Source organism: Symphodus melops, assembly GCF_947650265.1.
Source record: "Symphodus melops genome assembly, chromosome: 4".
NCBI lineage: Eukaryota > Metazoa > Chordata > Actinopteri > Labriformes > Labridae > Symphodus > Symphodus melops.
In genome coordinates this window covers 4,249,765-4,271,477 of record NC_136694.1, presented here as the reverse complement: position 1 = coordinate 4,271,477, position 21,713 = coordinate 4,249,765, and the positions used below count along the sequence as shown (strand labels likewise).

Below are 21,713 nucleotides of genomic sequence, written 5' to 3'. Positions count from 1 at the left end.
ACAGAAAAACACAACTAAATATAACTATAAAAACAGATTGCTGTTCAAAAACATCATCTTTTATAATGTGCAGTGGAGTGGTAGTGACGTTTTATTTCAGTACTCTGATACGGGTATTTTATGACTCTGCGGTGGCATCTGCACTTTTCTATGCAGTAGTCTGCTGGGGAGGAAGGAGCACAGAGAGAGAGACAGGAAGAGACTGAACAGATTGGTCAGGAGGGATGGTTCCGTCCTGGACTGTGTTGAGGAGGAGGATGTGAAGCCGACATCTATCATGGACTGTATTTTTCATCCGTTATTCAATCAATGTAAACTTTCTCATAGCTGTTTTTAAACTGTTTTTTGTTTTTTGTCTTGATGCTATTTATATTTCCCGTTGTCTTGTTTTGAGCTGCTGTTACAACCAAATTTCCCTCATTGGGGGATCAATAAATTGTATCCTTATCCTTATAAATTAGCACACATAGGAAGTAGAAAGAATCAAAAACAAGAAATGATACAGGCAGCATACAGTTTACACCACAGTCATTCAATTTGTGTCCAAGTGTAGTGTGGATTTAATGTGTAAGTGCCTCACGTGCACCTCTGATACTACCTTTTTCCAAACTGAAGTATGTGAGGGTTATATTGTGCACCTGTTACTTGTAATTTAGTCATTTAACCTGCAGAGGGTGGTAGATTACTGACTGTCTGTTTAGGGTAGAATTTACATGCAAAGGTGGGTTTACAGTAGTGTTATCATGTCTTGAGTCTTTAAGTGGTTGAATCAACATGTTGAACACGTCTCAGTTTAACTTGATCCACTAAAAATTAGGTAAAACGTATTTATTAAATTGTTGGGTTATTATTTGCATGCTTCGTCGTCATCTAAAGTCAGCATTGGCTGATTGAAAACATTAGTGGTGAGCAAGATTACTCTGATCTTCGTATAAATGTTCAATTGTGTATCTACGTGTGCTTTTTTACAGTCAGTCTCAATATAGCGGCGTCGTCCTTTAAAGTGTACGTACAGCATGTCCTTATCACTTTCTCATCTTACGGTGAGCTGTCATGGACGCCTTTTTACGCCTGACCATTTTCCCCTGCAACCTAATCGTCGCCAAAATCACTTCAAGAATGTATTTGCATGCCAACACGCCTCTAAACATGTTTAGCTCTAATCAAATAATATGATTTTTGTTGTTGAGTGTTTTCCGGGACGGGGTTAGCTCAGATGCTGCATTCACGTGCTGATGGGTGGTCCAATTTTTTCGATTTGAGAAGTTAAGCGCTGAAGAGCATAGACTGTAGAGCTGTGAAATTTAACTTAAAATGTCGATGTGCAATGCTTAATTTAATTACGTTAACATTAACAAAACATATTTAGCCCCATATGGGAAGACGATTCTGACGTCAAGTCTTGCATCGTATGATTTTTCTGACTTGAGAAGGCGTACATGTGTATTTTACAACTCGGAACCTTGTTTTTCCCGACGTGTCTGACACCACCTGAATGCACCAATACGCTCCGGCTGTCTTCTGCAGCGCTGCCAGTGACGTTTTTCAAGAGTTGTTTGGTTTGATACACAGGATCGACCGGTCGGGTGGCGTTCTCGTTGCTCATAATGTATGGCATCGGAACGTGAGGTCCAGTAAGGTAACCAGAAACGAGCGCACCCAATGTAGCGAGACAAGAAATAGCCGAAGACGTTTGGCGCGGTTGGTAGAGAGACTGCTGACACCGGACGGAGAGGGGGGGCCCGTCATCGTTTCTCCTGTTTCATAGAAGTGTCTTTGACAAAGGTACCGGCAGCTATAACGCTTTAAGAGAGAGTGGGTACATTTTAATAATCGGGTTTGTTATTCTCCGGTTTGCCGGAAATAGCTTAAATATGCCTCCCGTCGAAAATGACACCGGGAAGACTGAACTCAAAACTCGGATACAGCAGCTCATCGACTCCAATCAAGTCATGGTTTTCAGCAAAAGCTACTGTCCGTACTGTGTGAAGGTAAGCTAATCACGTTTTCTGAGAGGAAGAGCTTGTTCACGTCAGATGGAAACTTCCATTATCTCCCGCGAAGTACACGGACGCGATCTAATTGCTGTCGGGCTTCGTCTAATTGCTGGCGGGTCTATTCACCCCCCCTTCCCCTCCCCTTCAGAGACTTCAGTCAGTAAAACACAAACTCTTTGGACACCGTATTGTATTGTATACAAGTATGACACTTGTTTCGAGAAAGTGTTGTAATTAAATCAGGTTGCGAAGCTTAACTGATGTGCCTGTTTTAATTTTAAGTTGTATAAGTTACGTAATTTACAGTTAATAGCTAATTTTAACACCTAACGTGACCTTACGTCCACCTTAAATGATTGTCATCATTAATTAAACATTTGGCCACCATTACATTAATGAACCTTTCATTGTCTCTTTTTTTGCTCACATATTTCACTGATATGGTCTCTACTGTAAATATGCTCAACTATTAAAGCTGCTCTGTTTTCTAATGAAAGAGTTTAACTGATGAAATATACTGTGATTATTGATTTTTTTTTTTCTTAAACTGAAATCAAAGCATTCCTTAAAAATGAATTAGTTCTAAAGCTGAAATGAACTTGTGTAAAATGATAGAAAATAAATAACTTGCATTTATTACAACCACTTTTTCCGCAGTGTTTGCATTTCACTTATTTTTGTTTATCTCTAAAGTTGCTTCCATGTGGCAGATTTGACATGTCCTCATGTGACTTTCTCCTGAAAGTTTTTGATTGATTTCCCAGCCCTACTTTGAATAGTTCCCTTTGTTATAATTAAGTGAATGTCTATCACGACACCTACACACATAAAGTGAAGCTAAATCAGCAAACCTCAGGATTAAATAATGTGAAATAAGTACCTGAAAGATTAGGAGTATTTCTAGTTTAAGATCAAGAGCAGGTAATCTTCTCTTGAGGACGATGTTTTTAGTCAGGGATGTAACGATTCACTAAACTCGCCATACGATTCTCTCATGGTTTGTTTCATAAAATGACACTGTAGTCAGATGAGTGAAACAGATTACTTTAGGAGCTGCTAACCTGCTTGTCAGTGTGGTTTGGTCTTTTCAATGTTTTTTTTTCTCGTAATGCGGGGAAGTGATTGGACCTTCTCTTAGTGCTGTCGATTAAATGCTGCATCATGTTGGTTGTGGTTGATTAATTTGTCTGAGTACCAGTGTGAACCTTGAATCGATTTATCACGATGAATCCGTACATCCCTAGTGTCAGTGTTATGTCGGTGTTTGTAGAATATTTCCTGCAGCTGAAGACGTCTTGTTTCACATCTGTGTCCTCAGGTGAAGGACTTGTTCAAAGAGCTCAAAGTCGAGTGCAATGTGGTGGAGTTGGATCTCATTGGTAAGTCATTGTTCTTGTCTCAGTTACATCCAGCATTAGTTTGTAACACTTGAAGTCATGATGAGTGTCGTACGTTTTACATGGATAAAAGTGTCCCACTAGGTTTGTATTTTACAAATGATGTACCAATAACCTAATTAAAATTAGCCTGTTGCTATAGAAACACTACAGCCGATCAGTTAATTGATTACATATATGATAACTGAATGTTGTCATGTAGTTCTACAGTGTAGTTAATGCTGTTTGATTATCAATGGCTGTAAAGTGTAAAATAAAACAGATAATGATTGGTAATAAAGGAAAGCCCTGTAGTAATGATAAAGGGTGTTTCCTAGGATACTGATAGTTGTTAACTAATAAAACATATCAAATATAACATCCGAAGAATAGAGCAACATGAAAGTCGTATAAACCCTCAGTTTTCACATGATTAACATGTCGTCCATGACAAAGAGGGAAATCATCCTGTCAGCCCCTCCTCTGTAAACCTGCTGAGTCACTCCCTGCACACGAGTTGGCCTCGTGCCATATCTCAGTGAAGCGCCTCTGCTGACTTTTTCTGAGGAGTATCCACCACAGCTTCTGTTGACTTAAATACAGATGATTAATGATGATTCAATAAATGAGTAACAAACTTAATCAGCCGGGGAAATACGACCCGAACCCGCTGCCCACAGGACTCGAGCTGTAGACATGACGTACCTCACTGTAGCTCTTACGTAACTTGTTTGTTTGACTACAGATGTAAACGAGCTGTTGTTTACAGATGTTCATGTTCATTCATGTTTTAATTGAAATGCAGACTGGGCCGGCTGGTTGGACGCTTCCCATGTCGTTGGGAATATCTGCTAAAAATAACAAACTTTGTCAGTGTGCAAAATAAATCCACAACAATCCATAATGTAGGTCAAACTTTCAGCTAAGGCAGAAAGAGACTCACTGATGTCTGAGGAGTTTGTGATCTGACCGACAGCTTAACAATGACTTCTATCAGCTGCTGAGTAAAGTCCGGTGTATGAGACGCACGTTAATACAGACGTGTGAGCAGTATGAACATGCTCACAAACAAACAAACATGTCGTCCTAACCCAGAGTGCGCGTAGGCTCCACCTTGACGCCTTAGCTACGGTGTCGACGCATCACAGAGGCGTAAACTAGGCTTAAAACGCTGTGCTCGTGAGTCCCAACAGGCCGTTTTCTAAAACATGCGTCTGGACTGCGTCCGTCCTGGAGGTGGACGCAGTGCAAACTCATCAAAAAGGATTTGATGCCGCCTTAACTGTGAGCGGATTGTTTTAGTGTCGTGAGCTGATATCTGGAAAGACAAAAACAGTATCAGAAGACGTCTAAACAAAGGAGTAGTTGGTATTTATTTAATATTCTTATGTTTCACTTGAACTACATGAGCAGATGATGGACCCAACTACCAGGAGATGCTGCTCGAGATGACCGGACAGAAAAGCGTTCCCAACGTCTTCATCAACAAGAAGCACCTGGGCGGCTGTGACAACACACTGAAGGTAAGGAACAGGCGTGACTCTGGTTCATCATGTTGTCTGTCCGTGACACTGTACGACTCAAGTGACACTTAAAGCTCGGTACACAACATTTCCTGCACTGCGAGCAAGAGAAGGAGACGACACAATCAAGCGTCCTTGCGACAAAAACGACAGGAAAGAAACGGCTTCACCAGGAAACATCAAGGTGTGCCAAGAGGTTACAGCAGAGACTCATGCATGCTGTGTGAGAGCAGATACCATGAGATAAGATAAAACCATCTGAGGGTTCCTGTTGCATGAAGATGGTCATCTAAAGGGAGCGGGCTTGGTTCATGGCTGCTCAGCCGGGCAAACCTGTTGAAGTGCTTTAAGACGCAGCAAGAATGACAGCAGACCTTTATTAAAAACTATGAAGTCAGTTTAACCACTGAGGGCGCACTCACTGGTTTATTTAGTCAGATACAGCCAGAAGTCTCTTCTTCTTGTCCCAATATAAAACGGGTTTTAAAAAGAGAAGTTTCCCGTCAGTCGGCGCAGCGTTACGAGCTGTGATCCGGAGCAGTGCTCAAACTCAAGTTACAGTTTGGAGTACAGAGACCAAAGCAGAACCTGCGGTGACGGCTTCACCTTAAGCAATCCACCATTCAGTTCTCTTAGTTTGAAACATCCGTCCATGGAAATACGAGTGTTCAGTTATTGACATCACGGAGCGATACAATCCAAGCTAACGAGATGCCACTGGGACCCAGAGCAGCTAACGTGTTGGAAGATGCGTGTCGTGCTGTTTCCGATGCAGGGATGCTGTTCATGTGACGTGTTACTGAGAGCAGGAAGAGGACATGTTGAGGCTTCTGCTGTGTAAACGTGACTGCAAGATTATTTCACGATGATCGGGGCGTCCCTAAGATTATCGGAAAGGGAGAATCGGGGCCAAAATCAGCCTGATTATCCTGCCGTGTGTCACAGCCTTAACATGAGCACCTGGCTCATGGATGAGAAGGACCTGTGATTGTTTCTGATTCTGATCAGAAACAATCACAGCTGAGAGTACAGAACACCATTCAAATCCAGCACAAAATGTCTGCTGCCCCATCATCACACCACGGACCTACTAAAGTGCTGATGTGATGTTTTATTTTCCAGGCTCATAAAGACGGCAGCCTGCAGCAGCTGCTGAGTCCAGAAAACGATTACGACTACGACCTGATCGTCATCGGAGGAGGCTCGGGAGGCCTCGCCTGCTCAAAGGTGAACGATTGAAGCGCACCCTGTTGAAGCTTTGTGCTGATGAGAGTGAAACTGAAGATGACTTTTTCTTGTGGTAATCATTTCTATGTGTGAGTGTCTGTAAGAAACGCATTCCGTTACATTACAGGAAGCTGCTCTGTTGGGGAAGAAGGTCATGGTCCTGGACTATGTCGTGCCCACTCCAAAGGGAACCACCTGGGGTGAGATATTTCCACCGATGCACGTCATGCAGCATTTCTTCTAATCTTGTTTCTTGTGTTAATAATAAACTTTTTTTGCCTGTATTTCCATGGTGCTGATTAGGCCTCGGTGGAACTTGTGTCAACGTGGGCTGCATTCCCAAGAAGCTGATGCATCAGACCGCCCTGCTGGGCACGGCCATGCAGGACGCGCGCAAGTTCGGCTGGGAGTTTGAAGAAACAGGTGAGGGCTCAGAGCATCGACCCAGGAGGTCGCGGAGGGGGGACATCACACCAGCCTGCCACGGTAAATCAGAGGCCAGCCTCTCTGGTGGTCAGCGAACGTGCCTTCATTGACCCGTTTTTGTCTGTACGCAGTGAAACACAACTGGGACACGATGAAGACGGCGGTGAACAACTACATCGGCTCTTTGAACTGGGGCTACAGGGTTTCACTGAGAGACAAGAACGTCAACTACGTCAACGCCTACGCAGAGTTCGTCGAACCACACAAAGTCAAGGTGAGCCGGACTCTACACCAGGGGTGTCAAACTCCAGTCCTGGAGGGCCGGCTTCCTCAGACTGTTAGATGTCTCCTGCTCGGACGCAGCTGAATCCAATGAGTGACTCGCTATCAGGCTTCTGCACAGCTTGATGACAACACATGGGTTTAAAGCAGGTGTGTTAGAGCAGGGAGACATCTAAAAGTCTGAGGAAGCCGGGCCTCCAGGACTGGAGTTTGACACCTGTGACCTACACTGTGCTCGGACAGATGACTCACTGGGATCGCTGGCCTCAGATTTATTAAAAAAAAAAAAAAATGAAATGAAATGATGTTTCAGTATTAAAACTATGCAACATTATAAAGTGATGTTTGCCTGTGAAACTTCCCCCTTGTGTTGATCATCTTCCTGCTGTGAATTGTTGCCCAGCCTGTTTTGGCAACATTTTCCTTTCTTGTGCAATTCTTGCTTAACAATCAGAGGTTGTTGTTGTTGTTGTTGGATGTCCCACTTAAGATCAAGAGTCTGTCAGAAGTCCATATCATTGGCTGTCGTTGTGGAACCTGTTTGGAAAATGTCTCAGAGCTTCTGTTGGTATTTTCTGACAGGCGACCAACAAACGAGGGAAGGAGACTTTTTACACAGCAGCGAAGTTTATCTTGGCTACAGGAGAGAGGCCGCGTTACCTTGGCATCCCTGGAGACAAGGAGTACTGCATCACCAGGTGAGTTCCCAACATGCCGTCTGTTTATCAGACCAGGCTTTTCTGCAGGAAGCTCCACCCCAGATGGTTTTTTTTTTTTTTAGCCCACAGGATTTGGTTCAGCAGATGTTTGAAGAAGTGTAAAATGCCGGTGTGTGTTACATCTAAACACACAAACACGCCTTTCATGATGCTGAGGCTTTTTATCCTCTGCAGGTGGCTCACCCTCGTTCATCACTCAAACAGCTGTCTAAATGTTCGCCTTCGTCCATCCACAGGTGTCTCCTCAGTACCACAAAGCCTAACCTCCGACATCCTCTTTTTAAATCTGAGCTCAGCCTCATTATTTTAAAGCAGGAGTGCCATGACTCTGAAAGATGTTAAAGCCTCTGCGTCTGTTTTTTCCTCCAGCGATGACCTCTTCTCGTTGCCTTACTGCCCGGGAAAGACCCTGGTGATCGGGGCTTCATACGTGGCTCTGGAGTGCGGCGGGTTCCTGGCCGGCCTCGGCCTCGATGTCACCGTCATGGTGCGCTCCATCCTGCTGAGAGGCTTTGACCAGGACATGGCCAACCGTGCCGGGGAGCACATGGAGGAGCACGGAGTGAAGTTCCTCCGAAAGTTTGTGCCTGTAAAGGTGAGCGTTTTGATTGGCTGCTCTGTGTGGAAGTCATGGCCTGTTGAATAATTCCTGTTTGGCTGTGTAAAACTTAAAACATAACATTTTTCAACACACCAGGTTGCCTGCTTCAATATACGGTCTTAAGTGGTCACTACTAATATCCTGGAACTTGTTCCGTCTTCTTTGTTTGACCCTTTGAGCTCGGCTTGTGACGCAAGCACCTTTTCTTTTCTCTTATTTTCTTACCTGTGTGTGTCAGGTGGAGGAGCTGGAAGCAGGCACTCCTGGGAGGCTGAAAGTGACCGCCAAGTCAACAGAAACGGACGAGCTCATCGAGGGAGAGTACAACACTGTACGTGACGCCTGATCACTTCATCCTTTTACTCTGCGTCTCTTACTGCTGATGAAAACAGGGTTTGATTTGTGACCGTGTCGACAGTGTTTTAATGTTATTAATTATTGAGGTGGATATTGAACTTTTCCCTCTGTCATTGACGACATGACAAACACACACACATAAACGGGCATTAATGGAGAGGTCAGAGTGCGGGTTCGATCCATTGCTTAAGGGCACCATGGCCGTACTCAGTGGAAACTGGAGCAGTTTCTGGTGAGACACTGGTTCACTTCCTGTGTCTGTACTGGACCTTTAGCGGTCGACCCTCTGGTTCCCTAAAGACTGAGCCCCTGTCGCCCAAAGTGTTGACTCCTTTCTTTTTGTTTACTTCTGCCTTTTCATGGCCGTGCTTCTCGTGACTTCACACCCTTCAGTCAGTCCTCTCTCTCTCTCTCTCTCTCTCTCTCTCTCTCTCTCTCTCTCTCTCTCTCTCTCTCTCTCTCTCTCTCTCTCTCTCTCTTCCCCCCCCCCCCCAGCAAACTCAACAGCTGCTATGTATTTTAGCCAGTTAGCTCCTGTTAGCTAGAACAACAACAAAACTCAATCCACCAACGAAAGGCTTTGTCTGTGAAGAAACACGCACAGAGACTAAACCTCTTAGAACATAAATCTGAGCTTAAAGAGATTGCTAACGCTGCCTACCTATTCTGTTAGCTAGCTAGGCTGATTTGTGAGCCTGAATTTCTTCACTGTGAGGAGAAGAGGCCGTGTTGACCAGAGCACACGAAGCGTCTCTGGATGTTTGGACCGTACAGAAACTCGTGTCAAAGCGAAGTTGTAAACGAAGCCCACGCAGCCCGACGATGTGACGCCCTCTCACATCCAAAGACAGTGACTCGGAGAGTTTCTAGTCACACACTAAAGACTGGGGATCACTAGCATCAGGACTACAACTACATATCTGTTGACAGCATCTCCCATCATGCATGCATAGTTCTCTACATGAACTAACACTTGGCAGACTTCCACGATATAAAGAAAACGTGTGTTGTGTCTAAGATCATGAATGTGTAAAGTAATGGTACCTCTTTTTTGAGCTTTAATTGGGAGGCGTTGAAATGTGTGCAGGTGGTAACAGAGAACTGTTAGAGAGTCTCCCATGGGAAACAACTAAATGATTTACAGCGGTTCATCAGTGTAGACGAAACCCCCACTCTGCACACACACTCACACACACTTTTTGAATGGTGTGGCGGACCGTCGAAGTAAGCACAGGAAGAACCGCGCGCTCCCTCACCTCCTCGCTGTGTTTACTGGTCTCGCTGTCAGACACACCTGACGGAGTTGAAAGCAAACTGTCACAAAGGATCTCTGAGTAAACACAAACATTAACATGTTAACTATTTGTTCCCTATTCTCTCCTGAAGCTCTTGCAACATTCCTGCAGGAATTATCCGAACACTTCCTTTAAACTAAACAAACCATATCTTTGTTCTCCAGGTGCTGATCGCCGTCGGCCGGGACGCGTGCACAGACAAGATCGGCCTTGATAAGGCTGGCGTTACCGTCAACCTGAAGTACGTCATCATCTTTTCAGTCGTGTTCTTTTGTTTACACAATTCGAGTTGAACACATGCAGCGTACTGTCCCTTTAAGACTCCTGGCTCAGTCACAGTGATTCAGCAGTATTGTTGTCCCATGGCGCTCTGCAGGGCATGTGTGAGTCTACGAGGGGAGAGTGGAGGGAAATCGTATTAGCAGAGAGCCCCCTGTTCTGTGCACTGCGTGAAAGTAGCTTTTAATGAGTGGATCCAATTTCCAGAAGTAGGAATTTCTCTTGCTGCTCCTGTATTGATTATTTATCTTCTGAGTCATTTCAGGCTTGACGTCTGTCATCCATAACTTTCCCTCTGAGAAACATTGAATTGAAGTTATACACCACGTCAGATGTTTAGAAACCGATGATTTATTTGAAATAAGACGAGAATGAGAAAAGTCAGCATTTTTGAGTCAAGTATTTTATGAATGAATGGTTCAGCCTTCGAATACGACAGGGATTAGGACAGCGTGAGGCTTTAAAGGAGTGCTCAGTGAGTCATGTGCCCTGTCATATGATCTCAGTAGTATTCCTCTGAGGCGAACACCAAAGGACACCGGGTTCAGTTTCTGCTTGTTCTGCTTCTGTACGAACATAATCTGTCTGATAGCTGGACGATGCTGTACAGTGGAGTTGTGTTGTTCCTCACACATTGGAATAAAGAGTTTAAATTATTAATCAGGATGTTCCCTTTACTGACTGTTTGAATTGTTTCCGCCTTATCATGAAGTTCTAACGTGGTATGGTTTGTCCTTCTTCCCTCTGCTGTACCATTGTAGGAATGGAAAAGTTCCAGTGAACGATGAAGAGCAGACCAACGTGCCCAACATCTACGCCATCGGAGACATCCTGGAAGGCAAGTGGGAGCTGACACCGGTAGCCATCCAGGCCGGCAAGCTGCTGGCCCGACGCCTCTACGCTGGCTCAAAACTCAAGGTGCATCTCTATGAAGACACACACACACACACACACACACACACACACACACACACACACACACACACACACACACACACACACACACACACACACACACACACACACACACACACACACACACACACACACACACACACACACACACACACACACACACACACACAGAGCTGTAGAAAGCAGGACTTCCTCAGACTTGTAGATGTTGACTTGTGGAGCCCTGGTGGCTGATTTAATGAAAGTTTAGATCCAGTTTATCATTGAATGGGGAAACTACTGTTGTAAACCAAATCTCTTTTTCTTGAATTATACCAATAATGATGTTAATGTTATACAGCTATGTATATCAAATACATTTAGATTAAATCACGGATGACGTGAGGACCCAGCGTACTGCAAAGAAACTTTGTTTTCCGATGCCACAAATTAAAAAAAAAAAAAAAACCCTGAGCAGTATTTCTCCCTTCATGCAAAAAAAGTGAAAAGTGCATCTTCTCTTCTTCCCACCTGCCAAATTGAATTTTTTCGTCTGGGGGAACATGCATCGCCATGCACTTGGTAACTGCTGTTTGAGTTGCAAAAAATCTGTAAAAACATCACAGTGTGATGAAGAAAATCTCCAGTCTTAAAGATGTTACTCTTTGTTTAGTTTGCTCCCTCATTGGAGATTTTTAAATTATTAATAATGCTCAGTACATAAGTCCACATTGAGATCCTTTTTTCGTGCCTATGAGCATAAGAAGAATCATAATTGTGAGTTTATTTCACCACAGTGGGGACTTTATCATCTCTGCATGAAGGTGGAACATCCACAAAATACACAAACCCCCAGGCGCTCTGTGAAAAGTAACATCTAAATAATGACGTCTTATTCAATCTATTCCACAGTGTGACTACATAAACGTTCCCACCACGGTCTTCACCCCGCTGGAGTACGGCGCCTGTGGTCTGTCAGAGGAGCGAGCCACTGAGCTCTACGGCCAGGACAACATCGAGGTAACGAACACGCGGCCATCAGACGAACATCCGAATCATTCCAGAAATCTCTGCTCCGTCTGCACTCTAGTCACTCAAGACTGGTAACACATGAGTAGACTCTGCCAACAACACACACATAAGAAGCAGTTTAAAGTTTAACTTTATTTTGTCCTAGAAGGTGAAAAACTCGCCTCGAGCTCTGCAGCGATGAAAAAGTCAACATGATTCACATTGAACCTCAAACTCTGAAGGAGTCTTGCGTCATTAACGTTTCGGCCTTCATGCCAGCTGAGCTCATGTTGTTGTTTCACAAGTTAAAGAACAGGTCTGGTCTCGTTTGTTTTGTCTGTGTTCTCCCTCAAGTTGACGCTTGCAGGCTCGTTGGAGCTTATTAGACGCAGAATGCGCCCACGCTCAGTTCCTCTTGTAGATGAACTGAGAAATGTAATTGTAATATTTTAGATTGAATGTTTCTTAACAAATGCGTGCACGCTCACGGGTGTGTCATGATAGATAGATAGATAGATAGATAGATAGATAGATAGATAGATAGATAGATACTTTATTGATCCCGAGGGAAATCCAAGGCATCCAGTAGCAGTATACAGACAGGCAGGACACAAGACATTAGTTACAATACACACCCGCTGTCCCCCCTCCCCTCTGTATACAATAATCCCCAAACAAGATTTTAGAAGCCTTCCTATGTGACTAAAGAGTAAACATAATTACAGAATAAAACCTGTGCAGTTAGCATTAACATTAGCATTAATATTAGAATAAGGCTTATATAGCATAAATGTACATAACCTGTGAAGGAGAGAAAACACGTGCTGATTAAAAGAGACCTGTAAACAGTTAAAGAGCCTAAGAAACAAAGTGCTGATATTCTAGAAACTAGTTACATGTACAGTGGTGTTTGAGGTAGTGCCAGAGGTGTGAGAACAGACATTAAACAGTCAATGCAGACAGTTCGGGATGCAGATTAAAGTGCAGGTTGAGTCATCAAAGTGCTCAGCAAGATAAAGGAGCAGTGATTAGCATTAAGTATCATTGTAATAAGCATGGAGAAAAACCAGATTGACTTCTTATCTCTGGGATTAAAGATGTAGCGACGATGACGGCTCGTTTGCTCGCTGAAGAAGGCGCTCACCGCTCAGTGTCTCTTCCATCAGGTGTTCCACAGTCTCTTCTGGCCTCTGGAGTTCACTGTGCCCGGCAGAGACAACAACAGATGCTACTCGAAGCTCATCTGCAACAAACTGGACAACGTAAGCTCGTCCCTCCTTTTTAGCTCAGCCGTGTCGGTTCACCATCCCAATGCAAGCGGCGTCCCGTGCCACATAAATGACTGTGTAACCGTGTCTCTCTGTAGGACCGCGTCATCGGGTTCCACTACCTGGGTCCAAACGCTGGGGAGGTAACACAGGGCTTCGGAGCAGCCATGAAATGCGGCGCCACCAAGGAGCAGCTGGACAGCACCATCGGCATCCACCCAACCTGTGCTGAGGTAGGACATCTCTGAACCAATCACAGGAAGTGTTTCATCCTGGAATGATCCACGTCTGATTTGATTGACAGCTTTTTTTGCTTGTATTTTTGATTTAGTTTAGCATAAAACCTCTGCAGGCTTCAGGCCTTCAGCAGAGGAAAGACACTCTGGTTTCTTAATTTCCTGCTGTCTCGTACCTTTGCTAATTCATCATCCAGTCTCAGACCAGAGCAGACTGATGAAATCTTTCTAACGGAGTGTATTTATTTGTTTTCGGTTTGTTGCCGCTGTTCATCATGCATATCAGCATCCTGGTGTTTCAGTTATCCTGGTTAAACTTCTGAGCATGTTTTTAGAAAACTGGGTTAATAGGATGTAAAGACTAATCATAAAATCCTGATAAATGGATTCAGAGGTGTCAAGGGTCACAACAGTACTCTGAAAAATGAATTGATGTAATACAGTGAGCGTCAGCAGCTGGAGAGCAAGACCTAGAAATTGAGCATGCACCAGCGTCTTTAAAATCAGAGGTATGGGAAGCACTTTGACTTCAAGACAGAAAATAAAAGAGGTGAGAAGACAACAGACGAGAGAAAAAGACACTAGACAAATAATGCAAGAAGACGGGGGAAACGAGACAAACAGCACAAGCAACATGATGCAGCATTTAATCGACAGCTCAATGAGAAGCTCTGATCACTTATCATATTTGAGAGAAAAGATTAAAGAGCACATATTGTCCCTCTTTTTCACCTTTTCAAACAGCGCCCCTCTGCTCAGCAAACCTCTGTGCTTTGGTCCAAACATAGACCATAACCATAAAGCAGCAGAGGAGGTTTGTGAGCCTGTAGAAACCAGCTCTCTAAGAACGCTCTGTTTGGGTGTGTGCGTCTCTTTAAATGTAATGAAACGAGTTTTCCCGGTAGACATCACTCCTCTGTAGTAAGAATAAAGAAGAATTTTTAGCTGGAGGTGGAGTCCATGGGTGGAGATACCAGGGGGGGGAGATTTTCTTACCAGAGTCCGACTTGTGATGTCACAAACTGAGACAGGACAGAGCTGTCCCCCTCCCCCTCCCCACACACTCAGCACGGACACATCCACACTCAACAAACAGGCTTTTAATGTGTGATTGGCATGTTGTTGATCTGGCCTGTGTGTAATGTTTGTTAGTTTTGATTGAGTGTTATCAGATTCTACAGTAGATATAATGGATGCAGTCTTGATGATGTAGAATGAATAAGCAGGTTTGTCATGTTGCATGTCAACATCTCATCCTGAATACAGTTGACATCAGGTAACCGGTTGCAGTTTCTATTCAAATGTTTCTTTATTTTTAACACCGAGGAGATGAAAGGTTGAGATTTCCTTGACTTCTCTCGAGGTCTTGAACCTTTCCTCTGGGCAGAAACACTGGCTGCTCCCTCACTTGGCTGGTTTTTCCGGGTAATTCTGTATGAATGGTCAGTCTGTGCCAGACACGGATGTTGTAACTGGCCTCGGCTCAAAGTTTTAACAAACCCGTGTCATCCAGGATTATTCTCAGTGGTAGTTAATGTTCATTAGTTCACGTTTTCTGTCTGCTGTGGAGCAGGCTTTGAATTAATGATTGGTATTAATCATTGGTCTCTTTTTCTTTTGCTTACATTTTCTTCAACAGTTTGCCTCATGCATCTTCTTTTTAAATGAATGGAAGTCAGGACACAATGCGATGCATTTAATGTGTGTGTGTGTGTGTTGATAAAGGTTCACTGCCTGACCTGGGTTTCTCTTTGATCCTTTCAGATCTTTACCACGTTGGAGGTGACCAAGAGCTCGGGTGGCGACATCGCCCAGGCCGGCTGCTGAGGTTAAACCCTGCTTGTTTAGCGGGCTGCTCTCATATTAGACTTGGCTACCATCCCTTCTCAGCCAGCCTGTAAACTCAGCTTCTCAGCGTGCGTGGCAGTTGTTTCTCAGGACAAAAAAAACCTAACACCAAACCCCGTGTCTGAATCTCGAAAAAGCACTTATTTAGGCCAGCAGCGAGCTGAGAGCATGAGGACGTGCGAGTCTTCTAGTCCTGGCTGAAGAAGTTGAAATATGAGAGCTGCCTGCTGAACAGCGGGGTTACTCTGCTGACATCCTCCTTGGCACCACCAGTCGACTTCTCAGAGGAGCGCCATCACACGAGTGTGTTTGGGCTGTTTGTGACGTCCTTGCCCTTAAACCTGATATTCTGAGGTGGGCAAGGATCGATGTCCTTCTGCTGAAGCGCCTGATGGTGGCTTAAAACCCTTCGTCCAAATCCCTAACTTCAAACACTTCTCATTCATCCCCACAATACAAAGAGCATACTTTAAATTGGCACATAAGGATTTGAAAAAAAGATGAATTCTGAACTCTGGTCCAGCTTCTTATGGAAATGTATTGTTTAATCTGGCGTGTGTGTGTTTAGATTTGTAAAGTCTCCTCTCAATTTTTCATCACATTCCTCTTATCAGGTCTTTCAGATGTGTTCATGTGTACATTGCATGTCAATATTTATCTTTGCTGTGTGGAGGGTTTCGCTGCCTCTAAGAGAACTCTATTTATCTCTACCAAAATGTTCATCGAAGTCTGCAGAAAGATCCCGCGCAGATCGAACGTACACCTCAAACCTGGAAGTGCTGCATCCCAACACTGACGGATAGAAATTAAATTAAAAGAACGACCTCGTCGAAGTGAATGTTGTTTGAAAACCATTTTCACCATTAATTTGATGCATCGTACTGTTTGCCTCTACATTGTGTGTACGTGAGAACTATATATTCGGTCTTGTAGAGAGGACGGCAGTCTGGCTGCTGTCAGTGAGTCACATTGTTCATCTGTAAAAACATGGCTTGTCTGCTGCTGTCAAACCGCTGTAGGTAACTTCTCTTCAAACATTTAATAAAGGATGACTTTAGCATCACTTTTCTCAGTGATGTGTGGACTTCATTTGTACTTATCGTCTGCAGCCATCAACTCAACACAAGTGCACTTTGTAAACGTTTCATAGATGTGTTTTCTTTTTCTCACTTCTCCATTATAAAGAGAGAACTGATGAGGTTACACTTTCTGAATGAAGAGTCCTTTAAATGAACTCATCTATTTTCAACCACTGTGATTGAAAAATAGGAATTACTAATATTAACGGTAAAGAGTTTCAAAACATTTCTGCATTTCAGCCCAGCAAAAAACAGAAGTTATTAGTACTTAATAAAGATGAAAAAAAGAATCCTCACATTTTGTGGAATTTATAAAAACTTGGTTCACTATTGCAAAAGTTGTTTTTTTAAATTTAACTTGTATATTCAGTTAAAAATAATTTCATATCAGAATCTTAATTTATAACCCATTTGCTCTCCAGATGTCACGTGAGGCACTGTTCCCTCACCATTCGGCCAATCTGATGTTTCCTAACGAGCTCACCAATTTGCTACCCATGTTAGCCTGCTAACTCTGTTAGCTTGCGCTACAATTACCACATTGTGAACCTCTGAGAGGCTGCTCCTCTAACTGTAGGGGAGGAATGTACCAGGTTATTATTAAACACAAAGTGTTGTGTTTTATAGCAGACTTCGCAAAGTCTGCCATAAAATAACTTTATTCGTTTATTACACAGTCACAAAGCCATAAGTTTCCCAGCTGGAGAACTGACACAGCCATATTTACTCAAACATTTCTTAACCTGAGTGGATTATGTTAATGGTTTATAATGTGATGTACATACTGTTTTCACTCTGTACTTCAATGTATTTATTTACATGGACTACTGAGCAACGTATGATTTCTTATGAGTACACAATACAAGTAAGCTATTGATTATAATATAGATATTGTGCTTATGTTAAAACAGAAATTGAGGATTTCACAAGCTCATGAAGTAAGAGAAGCTCCTCAGAAAAAAAAACCCAGAATGTCCACAGAGTGAAATGAGAGGTGCTGCAAAATGCAAACAAGTGCAGGAGAAAAAAACGTGCTGCAGAGAAGAGACATGTTCTTTTAATTCTTTCTAACACAAAAATAAATGGTAAATGGACTTGAGCTTGAATACTGGCATTCACGTCTTCTGACCACTCAAAGTTTTTTTACACCGTATGTCACACCTTAACATTCAGACCCATACCCACACTGATGGCAGAGGCTGCAATGTAAAGTGACCATCAGAAGTAACAAGCGGACATGTTGCTGCAGGAGCTGGGGATCAAACCCTCGACCTTCCAGTTGAGAGTGGATGACTCTACCAACTGAGCCACAGCCGCCTTATGAAATGAAACAAATGAGAACAAAACAATATCATGAAAGCTGTTGTGTACTCACTGCATCTGTGAATCCAAAGTTATTTACAGTCAGTTACTTCATAATGCCTGATTGATTTCATATTGAACACTTAAGGGTTCCTCGTGCCACTCGTGACTCTCACTGCACAGTTTCAGAGGAGACCAAGTTGGTGGATTAAGTGCTGCACACAGCTACAGTGGATCATCCCGTTGAAGTGGGCGGCCTATTCATGTGTCCCACATCAGAGAGCTGTGGAGAAATAATAGCATCATTTCCTCTGGGTGTCCGTGTCTCTGTGAGACTATTCAGCCTCCACAAGCGGCGGTCTTCATCAATAGCATCTGTGCTGGTGTGAAGCCTTTGTTGGGCTCACCAGCTCTCATCTGAAAACACTGTCACCTGCATGGGTTGCCACGACAACTCAGGCTTTGATGAGTTTGATATGGCCTATAACCATTTTATTTAGGGCATTAATCAGGGATGTGAGCAAATGAGTCATGGCTGCTTGTTATTCCAGGAGAACACAAAACACAGAGGTCGGTTTCTGAGACTCTGCTGACAGCTCTAAAACTAAGAGGGACCTTCAAGTCCAGCCACCTGTGTGATGTTTGTCCATCTCACATTATGAGGACACTAAGCAGCGTATGAGCCCCTCAGTTTGATAAGTAGTCATGCTGGTCATGTTTCCCTCTTTGAACTACTGAGTGTCTCTTTCTTATGGCTTTTTGTGCATGCTTTTAAACATGCTTTAGTCAGGTCCCTACCTGCAGTGTTCATTTCATCTTTATGTGGTTATTTTGTGTCTCACTCTCTTCATACTTGGTATCTGTTGTCAAATTGAATCTCTCTGGTTGTCAGGGGCAACTTTGAGATTCTTTGTGGTCATCTTGCATTTTTTTATTCATGTCTTAAAAACTTTTTCTGTTTTTTTTTTTTTTGTCTTTGTGGATGATCCCCCAATCATCCAAGAAAAAAAAAACGGTCTACAAAAGAGTAAGATCCAATAATTATATATATATATGTATTCACCAAAACAATCAGTCTAACAAGACTTAAGACGACAAAGAAAAGGCAACGAAAAAAGTTTAGTCTTCTGACTACTCAAAGCGTTTTAACATGGTTAAAGGCTGCTATGTAAAGTCACCATCAAAAGTAACCAATCACATTCATACACTGCCAACAAAGCAGTGGGAGCAACTTGGAGTTAAGTGTATTACCCAATGACACATCAGACATGTTGCTGCAGGAGGTGGAGATCGAACCCTCGACCTTCCAGTTGAGAGACGACCGACTCGACTAACTAAACCACAGTCGCCCTGACATGAAGAAGAAAGCAAAGGAATTTGAATAACATAGATCTAAGATAATCAGATAACACTTCAAAGGTCACAACATTCACCACTGACCTGTCGTATAGTCACCTGCTAATTATTAACTTACTGGCTTCTGGTTAGTGACCTCAATTTAAAGTGTTTCCTAATTATCTTATATCCACGTTGGTTACATGTCTTTGCTCTCTTCTCTGTTTTTGATCTTATCTCGCTCTAGAAAACTTTGTCATCATGTTTTTAAATTGGAACCATTTTTATCACTATACTCCTCGTCTGAAAGACTAGACAGCTTGATTCTTTCCGGCAGCAGGAAGCGGTGTCGTGGATATTCAAGGTCAGTTGAAAGTTTGCTGGACAGGCTGTAAGTATGCAGAAGGAAGCTTAAGTCTGACACTACACACCGAGATGTCTTACATAATATCTGTCACACTTTAACTTAGCGAGTTACAGCACGATTCTTATCATCACTGGGCGGCTCAAGCCACCAAGGAAGTCCCATCTTATGTCATCAGAGCTCACACATTGCAAGCAGCTGCAAGCTATGATCCACCAACATAAAAGGAAATACTCTAAAGTAAGTCAGTGAGTTTCAGACACACTTGTTTAAATGCACTGAAGCTTGAGACATAAGAAATGACTGTTTTAATCTGTGTCTGGGTCATGTTTCCTGGAACGGCTTTTTCATTATTAGCCAAGTGGAAGAAGATCACATGAGCTCATTTGATTACTAAAGCCATCTCATGCTAAACACGTTTGAACATGTTGGACTCCACTTGGGACAGATTCAAATCGTCTCAACTCCTCTGATGCACATACTTTCTGAATTATTCTAAACTTGAAGGTTGCTTACAGTCATTGGCCTCTAGAGGGCAGCGCAGTCTCACAGATGTCTGCACTTTGCTGTGACCTTGTGGACACAGAGGGAACCCTCTTCACTGAGCTGAGTATTCATCCATTTATAGACTTTAATCACAAGTTTGTCCCCTCTATTTAGTCTTCACAATTTGAGGCAGCTATCCTTAGAAATGTTAGGAATACTTATGCTTTGAAGACTTTCCACTCGGGCTGGGTGCCATGGTCTGAAAGTTCAAATTTAAACATTTGGTTTGCTTTAACACCAAACCCTGCAAACTGTGTATCCATTTTCTTTTGTTAAAATAAGTTCTGCTTTTGTTTTTGTCATTACAGTTTAACAAATAAGGCTGAATTTCCTTCAAGGATCACCAAAGCGGCCGTATTTTTTTTTTAAATTTTTTTTTAATGTTTAAAGTGAAAGCTATAAAATTGTTTTTAAAGGGGCACAATGCATTTTCAGGGTACTGAGGAAGAATAACTTCATCAAAGATCATGTGGCTTGGTGGTAGATAAGACCACCCAGCTACTATGTAGGATTTAAACAAGGGAGGAGGATGACAACTACCTGAACCCATGAGGAGCTGCAGTGTAAGTTAAAGAGAAAAATCTAGAAATATAATTTATCAATAAAATAGATTTGTAGCCCAGCCATGCTTAACACACCAACTTCATCGCCTTAAAGTTAAAATGATCCAAGAAAACGTCACACTATGAATTTAATCACATACTGCATTCAAACAAGTAAACACAGAGTATTTGAGAGTCTCTTTTCCTTTTGCATCAATAAGCATTTCTACAGCATCTTTCGTACATGTTGTTCCCTTAAACCAGCGTGTGTCCCATCCTCCTCCTCTTCTGCTGAAAATGTGTTTGTAATTAATTCCAGGAAAGCTTTATAAGAAGGGTCTTTGCAGGACATGTGGAGAGTCTCTGCAGCTGGCAGATGTGTTGGGTTGGACACGTGACAGACGTATCACTGATGTCGATACACACTGCTGGACAGAGAAGACTCCGAACAACCACATGTTGGAAAACTTTCCAATTGCTCTGATAATTGTCAGAGCTGTCAACTGATTTACTGTTTTTTTACTTTAACTTTTTCTATCTATTTATTGTTTAGTAGTTGAAGGACAAATCCACTGATTTTACATACTGTCTGTCCTCTTACATTGTAAATATAATAAATAATAAATTAAAAGGTTACGAAGATCAAAGAATAGTTGTGCAAAATCTGATGAATTGACTCAAGTCGACCACAAGAGTTTAGAATCTCAAAATCCAGAGACGTGGATATTGTGTGTGCATGCTATTACAAGTAAAACACACCTTATAAACACACCTTATTAGTAGTTGTGTTACACTGTCGGTAATTAAAAAAGAAGCTAAATCCAAAAAGGGTCTTTCGATCTACTGGGTAAGACAACTTTCAAACCTCACGGTGTAAAATAAATATATATATATATATATACATATATATATATATATATTTATTTATTAAATTTTTTGTTTACTTGTTTGGTGTCATTTCATGTGTCTCTTTGTCTGCTTTCTATATCTTTGGTGTCCATTCATTTCACTGTGTGTCTCTCTTTTGCTTGCTCCTTGCAGCTTTGTCCATTTTGCATCTCTTTTGTCATCAGTCTGTGTCTCTTTCTGTTGTTCTCGATCTCTTTACAGCCATTTTGTGCTCATTCTGTGCCTCTGTATTTTTTATGCATCTTTTTTTTTTTAATTATGGGTAGGTATGTTAATTAATTGATCCACTTAGCAGCG

The 21,713-nt window shown here is 42.6% G+C and overlaps 1 protein-coding gene across 2 annotated transcripts; it reads left to right on the top strand.

The window, feature by feature from the left end:
* The first annotated feature begins 1,639 nt into the window (after nucleotides 1-1,639).
* txnrd3 (thioredoxin reductase 3) lies at nucleotides 1,640-16,397 on the top strand. 2 transcript variants are annotated; one of them, XM_079341126.1, is made up of 17 exons: nucleotides 1,640-1,785; nucleotides 1,868-1,991; nucleotides 3,316-3,376; nucleotides 4,787-4,896; nucleotides 6,019-6,123; nucleotides 6,251-6,323; nucleotides 6,427-6,609; nucleotides 6,681-6,823; nucleotides 7,414-7,529; nucleotides 7,920-8,145; nucleotides 8,390-8,482; nucleotides 9,968-10,044; nucleotides 10,844-11,000; nucleotides 11,889-11,996; nucleotides 13,154-13,249; nucleotides 13,354-13,488; nucleotides 15,256-16,397. In XM_079341126.1, exons 2-17 carry the CDS (start codon nucleotides 1,875-1,877, stop codon nucleotides 15,316-15,318), a joined length of 1,863 nt encoding a protein of 620 aa, XP_079197252.1. In that variant the 5' UTR covers nucleotides 1,640-1,785; nucleotides 1,868-1,874; the 3' UTR covers nucleotides 15,319-16,397. The 2 variants fall into 2 exon arrangements, with proteins under 2 accessions (XP_079197252.1, XP_079197253.1); XM_079341127.1 differs by having other exon boundaries at nucleotides 1,657-1,991; nucleotides 6,427-6,546.
* Nucleotides 16,398-21,713: the final 5,316 nt, after the last annotated feature.

Bases quoted from the DNA above. Each gene is read 5' to 3' on its own strand.
- txnrd3 (XM_079341126.1), top strand. From the start codon at position 1,875: ATGCCTCCCGTCGAAAATGACACCGGGAAGACTGAACTCAAAACTCGG. The intron at 8,483-9,967 runs GTACGTGACGCC...TTTGTTCTCCAG, and splicing joins TCGAGGGAGAGTACAACACT to GTGCTGATCGCCGTCGGCCG. The intron at 10,045-10,843 runs GTACGTCATCAT...GTACCATTGTAG, and splicing joins GGCGTTACCGTCAACCTGAA to GAATGGAAAAGTTCCAGTGA.